The sequence below is a fragment of the Tigriopus californicus genome, chromosome 4 (genome assembly GCF_007210705.1).
Source record: "Tigriopus californicus strain San Diego chromosome 4, Tcal_SD_v2.1, whole genome shotgun sequence".
NCBI classification, from domain to species: domain Eukaryota; kingdom Metazoa; phylum Arthropoda; class Copepoda; order Harpacticoida; family Harpacticidae; genus Tigriopus; species Tigriopus californicus.
The window spans coordinates 613,130-623,873 of record NC_081443.1 but is presented as its reverse complement, the minus strand read 5'-3'; the positions used below and the strand labels follow the sequence as shown (position 1 = coordinate 623,873).

At 41.7% G+C, this 10,744-nt stretch overlaps 3 protein-coding genes across 8 annotated transcripts in view; all 3 read left to right on the top strand.

Moving 5' to 3' along the window:
• Positions 1 to 1,262, top strand: part of LOC131879871 (OTU domain-containing protein 7B-like) — a 5,227-nt gene extending 3,965 nt beyond the window's left edge. For all 4 annotated transcript variants that reach the window (XM_059226332.1, XM_059226331.1, XM_059226333.1 and 1 more), the window contains one exon: positions 156 to 1,262. In XM_059226332.1, coding sequence (XP_059082315.1) covers positions 156 to 614 — 459 coding nt within the window. In that variant the 3' untranslated portion in view covers positions 615 to 1,262. The remainder of the gene's footprint in view (positions 1 to 155) is intronic.
• An 829-nt stretch (positions 1,263 to 2,091) lies between these two features.
• LOC131879873 (sodium-dependent glucose transporter 1C-like) lies at positions 2,092 to 4,232 on the top strand. Its single transcript, XM_059226337.1, has 5 exons — positions 2,092 to 2,250; positions 2,310 to 2,436; positions 2,510 to 2,674; positions 2,803 to 3,923; positions 4,092 to 4,232. Exons 1-4 carry the CDS (start codon positions 2,188 to 2,190, stop codon positions 3,810 to 3,812), a joined length of 1,365 nt encoding a protein of 454 aa, XP_059082320.1. The 5' UTR covers positions 2,092 to 2,187; the 3' UTR covers positions 3,813 to 3,923; positions 4,092 to 4,232.
• On the top strand, positions 4,144 to 10,698 carry LOC131879874 (G-protein coupled receptor daf-37-like). Of its 3 annotated transcripts, none has more exons than XM_059226338.1 (5): positions 4,144 to 4,285; positions 9,013 to 9,330; positions 9,558 to 9,947; positions 10,013 to 10,319; positions 10,385 to 10,698. In XM_059226338.1, exons 2-5 carry the CDS (start codon positions 9,020 to 9,022, stop codon positions 10,592 to 10,594), a joined length of 1,218 nt encoding a protein of 405 aa, XP_059082321.1. In that variant the 5' UTR covers positions 4,144 to 4,285; positions 9,013 to 9,019; the 3' UTR covers positions 10,595 to 10,698. The 3 variants fall into 3 exon arrangements, with proteins under 3 accessions (XP_059082321.1, XP_059082323.1, XP_059082322.1); XM_059226340.1 differs by lacking the exon at positions 4,144 to 4,285 and adding an exon at positions 5,551 to 6,127; XM_059226339.1 differs by lacking the exon at positions 4,144 to 4,285 and adding an exon at positions 7,354 to 8,940.
• The last annotated feature ends 46 nt before the right edge of the window (positions 10,699 to 10,744 follow it).

Here is a 10,744-nt window from a genome sequence, read left to right as displayed (position 1 = left end):
ATCAGAACGAAATGGTTGAGAATTACCTTCTGGTGAGTTACATTTATCGCACCCAAGTCAATATTTCGTTTCCATCGATCCTTCACTGAAATACTACTTTTGTCATCCATCAATATTTGTGTCTTACAAGTATTCTTTCACTTTTCATTCCGCAGGATGCTCGCCGCCGATTTGAATTGGATAGGGAATTAAAGGCCAAACAGCGCGAGGAGCAAATCGAGTTGGAAGAGAAGCGGAAGCGTGAAATCTTCCTCAATGGCGGTTACATTGATTGTCTCACCCCGGGCTGCTCAGGCCAAGGGACCTCGGACCACGGCTACCTCTGCAAAAGCTGCTTCACCAAGCAGAAGAATCTCGCCAAAAATGGAGATCTGGCCAGCAAGCATGGCAACTCCAGATTCTACGTGGGAATTGCGGCGTCAGAGGGCGACGAGATTGACGGCCACGTGGTGATGCCATCGTCCACATCCATGACGGTCAAATTGCCCGCTGAGAATGGAATACCGTCCATTTTGAATGGCAGTCCTTGTAAATCCTCGGGATGTGACTTCTTTGGATCGGCCGAGTTCGATTTCTTGTGCTCGAAATGCTACAGCCAGATGAAAAAGCGATGACATTACATAAAACACAGATGATCCTATTTTTTCCAGGACTAGACGATAGTCATCTTTTGAAGTTTTGCCCATTTTGAAACGATATATTTATTTTTTATTTCCATGTCTTTGACTGCGAATACGAGTGTCATTGGTGTGCTGCATGATGGTTCGGTCAGTCCCAACGGACGCTCTTATCGCAAACAACCAGTCACCCCTTGCTTTCAGATGAAACTTCATCACGTACTAGTAGAATAATTTACCTAGTTATGCACTCTCTACATTGAAACCATGATAATTCCAGCAGTTATAATTACTACCATTATTACCATTACTTTGATCAGCTTACTTGTAGGCAAAAGCCCAATGAAAGCCATCACGATTCCAAAGAGGTTACTCCGATTGTAAAACTCAAGTTCCTGCATACCTACACGATAAAGGAAAAACGAAAAAAAAAATACCCTTCATATCATGATAATTTATTAGACAGTAATAATAAAGCCACACAACATCGCGTTGAGAACATGCTCAGGACGTCCCCAAAGAGATCTTAATTTTTGGAAACCTCTAGTCAAGAAATCCAGATGAGAACATCCATTCACTATAAACAACGTATGAATTGTCCATGAGATGAAAATAACAAGTGAATAAATCCATGTACCGTATATACATACTGAAGAGTGAACATGATCGACAAAGCAATCTCTTTTCAGCACCATTGGTTTTGTTTTGTTTTTGTTTTTTTGCCGACTTCCTTACCGCTACTGGGAATGGAATTCCCAGCAGTTCAAGAATCATCTAAGGTCTTGTCATTCTTGTTTATGACAAAATGTACCTCAAAGGCAGATTTGAAACGAAATCTCGTTGAACCAATTGGCGAAAAGCCTGGTTGACTCAGCGTTTGCGTGTGTAGCGTTTCTAAGGATACAAAAGGAAATAAATTCGCAAATTGGGCAAAACTCTTGGACGAAACGCAATCTCCAGAGCTCCTTATTTTCCACTCAAATACTATACTTTACTGTTGTACTGATCCACCAAGAGCAGACTCTTTCCCTGAGAACGTCCTGTAAATTGAGTTGCGACTTTTCGGGCATAAAAATTTGACTTTAAAACCTTAAAAGTAAGCCTTTCTTCCAAAGACCAATTGGGGGAGGAGATTACCTTCAAACGGTTTCTACAAACTGCATATAATCAAGGATGCGAAGTCAATGTAAATCGAGCATCAGCACTCAATTTTCCATGCGTGCATTGTTGTTGCACAAATGTATGTTAACAATTCCTCGCCTGACTTTCAGAAATGTGATTTGTCTCGTAAATATGAAGCCATTCAAGGCGATGGATATGAATGATCTCGAGTAGGATTGCGACGAACACAAGTTCAAATATTTCCCTCCAAAATGAGAGACTTTCTCTCCGAGTTCAATGTTTTCTCTGAGTGGGCTTCGCCTTACGAGTTTACCCTTGAGATCTGCTGCAGCAAACTGGAACCGGTGTTCCTCATCAGAGAAGAACTGGATTGACAACACGTCATTCTCATTTGTTGCATGCTGAACTTTTATTGTGTGGGAGGGTCTTCTTGGCAATTGCAACAAAAATGGAGCACCGGACCCGGTTGATCATAACCGCCATCATCAACCTTAACTTCCTCCTAACCATAGTAAGTAGATCGAAGTGTATATTAATGGCTTTTGGGTGGAACTTTTGGGTTGTCTTCAGGGTTTGGTTGGAGGAATCATTGGACCCACTCTCCTGGACATGAAAGATATTTATGGGACCACGGTGGACAAAGTCTCATTCATGTTTATGATGGGCTCAACTGGATCTATTACAGGTTCCTTTATCAGTAAGTTGACATTTCCTAGCTTATTTCTTAGGTCCATTAGCTTCAACCTGTTCTGAAAACGTTTAACTTTCAGCCGGTTTTGTCATGGACAAGTTTCCGCGATATCGGTGCCTACTTTTGTTTGCCTACACCTTAAACACCAGCTTAGTGACGGCGTTGATGCCCTTCATGAGCCATCTATCGATATTTTTCTTCTTGAGCTTCTTAGGCGGCTTCAGTGGGGGTTCCTTGGACATGGGTAAGGAATAAGGGTGCTTACAGAGTGCTTGAGTGACAATTTGCAATTTGGCGAGCTTCAATGCCACATTAGAAGATCTTGAATGGCTGCTTGGGAGACGCCACGTCAATTGCCGCTTCTCATTTCAGGGGGCAACGTGTTTTGCCTTCATGTATGGCGTGGACTGGAAAGCGGTCCCTACATGCACAGTATTCACTTCAGTTTTGCCATTGGGGCGTTTCTGGGACCCTTGCTGGCTGTTCCCTTCCTTGGCACCAATGGTGACCAATTGCAAGAGGCTCTCATGTCATTTAATGAGACAACTATGAACCAAACGGATATGATAGAAACAGACACCCAAATCACCATTTTTTATCCATTGGTGGGAGCCTTAGCCCTTCTGCCAGGACTAGGTTACCTTTACTACGGAATTCAAGACCTCAGAGAGCAACCCAATGAAAACCAGGCGGCCATATCCTCCGCGAACCATGGAAATGAATCTCAAAAAGCCCATGCGTGGAAGGTTGTGACCCTTTTGGGCCTTGTGGCCATATTCTTCTTCTTGTACGTGGGCGTGGAGGTGACGTTCGGTACTTTTTTGACTACCTTTGCGGTGGAAAGCGATCTACAACTCACGAAACCTCAGGGAGCGGATTTGACCGCCATTTTCTGGGGCTTCTTCGCCCTCATGAGATTTCTCTCTATTTTTGCCGCCATCAAACTGAATCCAGCCGTCATCTTGGTCTTTAGCTTCGGGACGTGCTTATTGAGTAGTGCAATGCTATCATTATATGGGGACCAAAATTTGAGGCTACTTCAATTGGCTTGCGGCGGCATGGGAGTGGGCACAGCATCCATATTTGCCACCGGCATCTTATGGTTGGAACAGCATGTGGTGGTGACCAATCGGATTGGTGCCCTAGTCTCAATAGCAGCATCTTTGGGCCCGGATATCTTTCCCGTCATCGTGGGTCAATATATCGTGGCGCAGCCCATGGTGTTGATGCACGTCACGGCGCTGACCTTAATTGGCTGTGTGCTCATTTTCATAGCTTGTCATTTTCTGGCCAGAAGTTACCAGAAGTTCCAGTCTTCCCTGACGATGCCAGTATCAACCGAGGACGACGATGGCTTCGAAACCATTCCTCTGAATAAATGAACATGTCGGAAATTGTGTCCTCAATCTTAGCATGGGGGTTGGATGTTGAAGCATTTGGAAAATGCATTTATTTCCTGTCCGTCGTCCACTTTTCCAAATTTGATCATCAAAGTAAGTGAGTCGTGCTCTCCAATTGAACGCACAGGAGACAAGGGAGAACCGACAACGAAGGCCGTTCTTTTGCTCCTGGCGACCTCGAGACGGCCTCCTTGTAACCTTCTCGCAAATCTCCTGGCGACCCAAGCGCCAATAATCATCATCTGCCGTATGTACTTGCAGAAGTTCCCTCTGTCTTCCTCTGTCGCTCATCCTCTATCCACTACTCGACAACTATTCTGCCTTTGACTTGCCAAAGAAAACGAGACAGATTCATTCCAAGTTTCCTCGTTGCCCGCAAAACTGGTCTTTGTTAAATCAAGAAGCATCTTTGTTCAAAGAGAATTGCCAATCTGTTGTTGAACACCTCCCCCAAGGTAAGAACCAACGAACGAAATGCACTTCACAAAATGAGATGGAAAGCTCAGCTACAAATTCAAGCGTTTCGTATCCTGTCGATGATGAAGCACGAGGCAGTAGATTGTCCACAGTATTTGCAAGTTCATGAGAAGAATGAAATGGCGAGATTTTCATAGGATCAATTCGTTAATAGTGTCTTAGAAAGAACAGACGTTGGTTGATTATTTGAGAAATATAATTGTCTAAACTTAACACTTTCGTAATACTTTCTCTACATTGAAGGGATTAGAAATTGGTCAGTACTACTCAATAGTATGTGTGAAACTCTATTGTTTTACTTGTTTACGGCACAGTCAAAACATACATATTTAATAGATGAACTTGCTGCAGTGTTTTACTTGGTACGTAGAAATGGAAGCAGCCATATGCAAAATGTACAAAATCGTTTGTGTTCCTTTTTATCAATACTTTTTTAACTTTTCTAGACTTGGCAATTTGTTTTTAACAACACACTTTGAAAATGTCAAAAATTACAAAAAAAAGGGCAATCATGAAAAATGATTCAATAATTACAAATTCGTGTCATGGTTATTTCAGAATATGCGAGGTAGCTTCAATCTGTGATATAGGAAAGAAACCCCCCCCCAAAAACAGGCCCAATAGATGAAGTTTTCATTGAGTTTTTTCAACCTAAAAGCAAGCTGGGCAAATCAACCTTCGAATAATCTATAATGAAAAGTACTCTTGTTATTTGTTATATATTGCTTGGCAAAAGGCACAAGGGGTGCTTGAGATTCTTGAGCTTGGAACAAAAAGGGTCTAGGGATTCAATTCTAACGATGCGGATCGTTAATAGGTTGACCTAATTGGGATCATTTTTAACCTTTGAAGGTCAAGGTTAGAAATAGGGATGCTTCCTTTGTGGCAATGGCGGGGAATTCTTGGACGCCAATATCCTATATGATAATCTCGATTCAAACTTTCAAGACTTGTAAAGAAAAAGGCATCAGCGGGGTATTTGTTCAACAATTTACACACCAATCGGTTTTGTACCGTTATTGATTTGGTCCTCCTCGGTCTCGATGGACTTCCTCCAACTTTAATGGAAGTCTCCAGGCCAATTTAAAGGCTCCAGTTTCAAAGTTCGTTGGGGCTTTAGAGCTTTTTCATTGATATTGGATTTGTTCAACGATACCTCGAGAGAAAGCATGCTGAGAGAGGGTTCTCAGTTCATCTGATATACGTATGTGTGTGTGTGTATGTATGTACATCAATACATTGTCAACCAGACAACTTCGAGTGTCGAGACTTTTCACCCAATGCCACATTCACCTCAGATTCGAATGTGTCGAATCAGCATTCGTCGAACTGGTTCTTTGTGCACCGAGTGGGCTCATTTCACGAGAAACTCTTATGCCTCACCGCAATTGGATAATGACGTGTTTCATGGGTCTTTCGAGAAATGAATCATGTTCGGGTTGCACCACTTTGTTCCGCCTGTCGTCTTCAATAATGACACGAGGTTGTTTCGCTCCATCCAAGTAGAGCTCACCAGAAGAGAGGGAACAACATTTGGTCCTTCCTTGCTTTGCTAAAGTAATGGGTTCCAATGTGGCCGATAGAAAGTGCAATTCGACCAAGACAAACCGAAATCATAGGCCTACAAAGGGGTAGTTGGAAGTTTCTCTTAAGTACGTGCGTAGTTGGCACAAAGTGTAAAGTTTGGAGCAACAACTTAAAGTTGAGACGCCCACTAAAGACAAGTGGATCAAATGGACACGAATTTCGATTGTACCAGGATATGGTGGGAAAACATTCCGGATTTTGGAAGCCATTATCGAACTAACCACTTGTTGAAGGTGGGTGAATTAGGTGCAACCAGCTATGGTGAAAGTCATAATTCATATATGAATGCCTTATTGCAATCAGGGTATATGTCAGAACGTGCATTGAATTTCTTTAGCATAAGCATACGCTTTGTTTGGTTAATAAAGAATGCATGGTGGGAGCCCTTTGCTTTGAGAAGTCGCAATGTGCATGGTAATAAATAATCCACTGCTAATTTTCTGGTTTTGGCTTCTTCTGTTCGATGCGGATATCTTTTTATTGAAAAGTCGGCATGACGTAATGAAATTCCTTTCTATCAATCAATGAAGTTGTGCTCTGCCGTTTTGTGCATGCACATAGCAGACTAATAGAGAAATGGAAAACTTTTGGGACAGAAAATCAATACATACTTTGAGGTATTGAAATACTCCCTTTGGTTGAATGGAGCCAATTGCGAATCCAGAAACCAAATATTTTGGCTCACTTGTGAATTTAGTTCCATGGATAATTGATTTATGCCATGTTTTCTATATTCTAGCAAATCGGGAAAAGTTGTGTTTATAATGTCGGCTTGATTCGAATTTTGTCATAATCAAACCAGTTTTGAAGCATTGGCAAGAAGTTGATAGTACAGTAGAAGGAGTACAGCCTCCCAACCTACAGTTTCGTAACAGTGATAGATTTAAGCATAAAATACCCATTTTGACATAAAAAGATAATCCGAAAGTTGCAAAAAGTCAACAAAGAAGATTTTAGATTGAGCTATTTTTTGCGTTCTCTTGGCTTTAATGCTATGATATGAATGTCATTACAAACAGATGCATATTCGACTTAAACTTATTTTTCCACATATTTTTGGGTGACTGACTAATACCTTTCATCAAAAAGTAAGTAAATTGAAGCGGACCTTCCAAATCATTCGTACGTTTCTTCAAATATTCGAATTTCAATCAAACCCTCCGAATCAAACATGTACCAAAGCAAGAATATCCACTTTGGGAATTCACCACGAGAAGTTATCCGATCCATAACAAAAACAATAATCTAAGACCAGGAGATTTTAAGCCCAGCCTGGCTTTTTCTCACTTATTGAGGTGTCAATGGGCAATTGAATCGGCAATAAGAACCCTCATTTGATTTGCACGATGTGAACAAATGCACAATTGAACTAGTTTCAACAAGTGCCTGTCATTTGGCCATCGATTGCCCAATGGAAGCGCATCGGTTGATCACAGACAATCCTTTTGAACTGTCCAACCGTATCAAGATAGCACAACTCCTTTGGAGCGTGAACGTCAACAATTCATAGTGCCCTTCACGACCAACCCAAAATGAAGATGGTTCCAATCGCCCGAGAATCCTGCTGTGATTGGTGGGGTTTGCAGTGGTCGAACCTGAGTCAGCACGTTTTCATTTAATAATCGAGCGACCTGCTGGGATAAAGTGTTGAAAAGATGGCGCTCAAGTAGTTATAATTACATTAGTGGGAACACGGAGATTTATTCGCTTTGTTTTTGTGTTTAATCCTTGGACAAATGACGGCTTATGCTGTATCTAAGCTTGAATGGAAACATATGATTAGGGTTTGAGGCGAAGCAAACAAAAAGGAACAAATTGCATATTCTTTTGGCCAAACTATGAGTTCGTTTCGCCTGATAATCTTCTTTTAAACCAAGAGGTGACCATACCTATTTTTACTGAAGTTTAACATGTTGAAGAATGGTACTTTTTTGTTTTTAAAAGGCAATTTGAAAAAATGATCAACTTTAATGTTGTGAGTTCGTTAAGGAATCGGCTTCAAGTGGAGCCTTTTTTCTGAGAAATGACCACTCTTAAGCCATAAACTTTGAAATATCTGCTTTTTTCAGCGTTTCGCAAAATTGAACAAGGCAATATGAAGTTTATTTAAATATGCTTGAACTCCGGTGATCAATCCTGGCCTTTTTCAAATAGTGGTGAATTGAATTTGCGCTGTCTCTGATATAAGCGAGGTATTTTAGCATGGTCAAACAAACAAAGTACAAGATCTTGAAAGCGATTTCTTGAAGCGTGAATCGAATCAGTCCATAAATTTTTGCCGGTTTGACGAGCTAGAAATTGTTGGTCACGCCCCGTGAAACGTGAGATTCAAAAGAGCAAGCTGGAATCCTATGATAAACCACTTGGTAAATGGGAGACAACCAAAGTACTTTTCAGAGAACAAAGACTACTTTCCTCAGATCTTTCGAGTTGTTATTAGCTGACAGGCTGATGGCCTAAATAAATAATCTTAGGTTACAATATCTTGACTATCTTTTGATTGCATTAGTCGAAGCAAAAATACTTTGTCATAATTACAAGTATGTGACAATAGTATTGGAGTGTTCTCTGTCGCGTTTTTGTTTTGAGGTTGTCATATCCTTCAAAATTCAGAGAGGACCATATTTGCCCTTTTTCCTTTTCCAATCGGTACAATTTATATTAAACAATAGTTAAACAATATAGCAGAAGCCTTGCGCAATGTGAATCTATCGTTGGACTTACGATATTCAGGTCGGACTAATTTGGCCTTGAGATTGCTCTTTTTGCTCTGGTCGCAGTCCAACCAATCTAAAAAGGATTAGACACAAATGTCTTCAAGTTTTTTTTTCCTCCCTGAATTGGATCGAGTCAGAAATTCACGTTGAGAAAGCCACACAATTCCTCCGAAACCCTGCTCAGGATCTGGAAATTACACTTCTCAGTAGATCCCAATAATGAAACAGCACAATCTTGGTGGGCACATTGGATCAGGCAGTTTGGCTTGGCTTAAAGTACGAGTAAATACACATCGGGCATTGTGTAGGAGCTAATAAATGTTGGAATGGTAAGCTCCCCAAGGCGTGGGAATGGCATTCATTAAAGCTCTTCGGTTCTTTTCTTTATCTCACTCTTTCAGACATGGAATGACTTGGAACAATTCCTCGGAAATTAATTTCATTCGCCAAGACGAACTGGAGTCCCATCTGCTAAACCTGCCAGCCAACCATCCAGGTCTCGATGGTGGTGTGGGTTTGGATCCCATTCTCACCCTTCGATTCGTGACCGAAGGCCTCGTCAATTCTGTTGTGTCCACTTTTGGCCTTGTGGGCAATGTCTCCGCCATAGTGATTTTGGCCACGCAGAAACTGGATCTTCACAGTTTCCTTCGTCACATCTTGATCGCTCTCGCAGTCTTCGACATCATTTTCTTAGTCACCACATTCTTCCTCTACAGGTATGAGACAAAAAAAAGCAATGTCAAATTTTTTTTGACAAACAAGGTTCATTCGTTCAAACGTTAATAGATGACATTTCGGGATGGTTTGCATACTCCATGATAAAATTTGCATACTTTATGGGATCGTCGAATCAGACATGGGGTAAACCTGGTCGTTTACGTATCTGAATGGGGCTTCAAAGAGACGCTGAAGCCTGCAATGAAAATTGAATTACTTTTTGCAGTTTACCTCTATTCAGCAGTGGCTACCACGACCACTTCTACCAGATATTGGCGCCCAAGCTCCTGATTCCATTGAGTCAAATAGCGCTCACGGGATCGGTCTACTCGATCATAACCATCACGATTGAGCGCTACTTGGCCACGTGTCGAGCCCATTTGAAGACCACCTCCCCACCACGAACCAGTGTTATTGCCATCGTGGCTATTGTGACATTTGCTTGCATCTATAACGCCCCCAGATTCTTGGAATATGCCACGCAGCTCCAATCCGTGAAATACCAGGACTATTACTTGGGACCTTCGGGCCGGCCTGTTCCCTTGGGAAAGGCCTATTCCAAGTTGGAGCATCGTCTGGAAGCCACGGAATTTCGGACGAGCTCTTGCTACATCTTGTAAGTGTACTGATACCATAACGTCTTACAGCTGTGCACTTTTTAATTCTAGCCTTTGGTTACAGATTGTACCTTCTCTTTGGCAATGGCCTCTTCATGACGTTTGGACCGATTGCTGTGCTCGCGGTCCTGAATTGGAATATCCACAAGGCGATCCGACTCAAGGAACAAAGGAAGGCTCTGCTAATGACCTCGAATGCATTTCCACAAGCTGGCCATCCCTTGTTGAACCCAGCCAGATCCTTTCCAGGCGCTACCACTACTTCTACGACCAGCCCGTTTAGCCCTGAGGCCTCAGACGAGAAAGATCTGACCATAACCAAGATTCTCTTTGGAATAGTGGCCGTTTTTGTAATTTGTCACATCTTCAAGGTTAGATTGACGCGTCTTGTTGGCGGAATTAACAAAGAATGATCAAGCTTGATTGTGCATTTCAGATGATCTTGGTGACCTTAGAGGTCATCTTCAATCTGTTCTTCGGGACCAATCTACCCGCCAGTATGGGCATCGAAATACTCATGACTTTCAACCACATGGCTTTGGTGTTCAACTCGTCCATCAACGTGTTTATCTACATCCACAAAGATAAACACTTCAGAAATGCAGCCAAGGCGTTTTGTCAACTCCCCAATTCAATTATTGTGTGAAATAGTTAAGTCGATCAGCTCCATCAACTGTATTTGATCAACGGTTATGACAACATTCCATGCATAGTTAAAGACATTTTATCTACCATAAATGGTTTGAAATAAATAATATTAGAAAAAAACATTTTGTCTTCCAATTGTGATAAAAAG

Excerpts from the sequence above, each read along its gene's own strand:
- LOC131879873 (XM_059226337.1), top strand. The coding sequence starts at position 2,188 with ATGGAGCACCGGACCCGGTTGATCATAACCGCCATCATCAACCTTAAC. Across the intron at positions 2,437-2,509 it reads TATTACAGGTTCCTTTATCA|CCGGTTTTGTCATGGACAAG; the intron begins GTAAGTTGACAT and ends TTTAACTTTCAG. Across the intron at positions 2,675-2,802 it reads TGGGGGTTCCTTGGACATGG|GGGGCAACGTGTTTTGCCTT; the intron begins GTAAGGAATAAG and ends TTCTCATTTCAG.
- LOC131879874 (XM_059226338.1), top strand. The coding sequence starts at position 9,020 with ATGACTTGGAACAATTCCTCGGAAATTAATTTCATTCGCCAAGACGAA. Across the intron at positions 9,331-9,557 it reads ACCACATTCTTCCTCTACAG|TTTACCTCTATTCAGCAGTG; the intron begins GTATGAGACAAA and ends TACTTTTTGCAG. Across the intron at positions 10,320-10,384 it reads TAATTTGTCACATCTTCAAG|ATGATCTTGGTGACCTTAGA; the intron begins GTTAGATTGACG and ends TGTGCATTTCAG.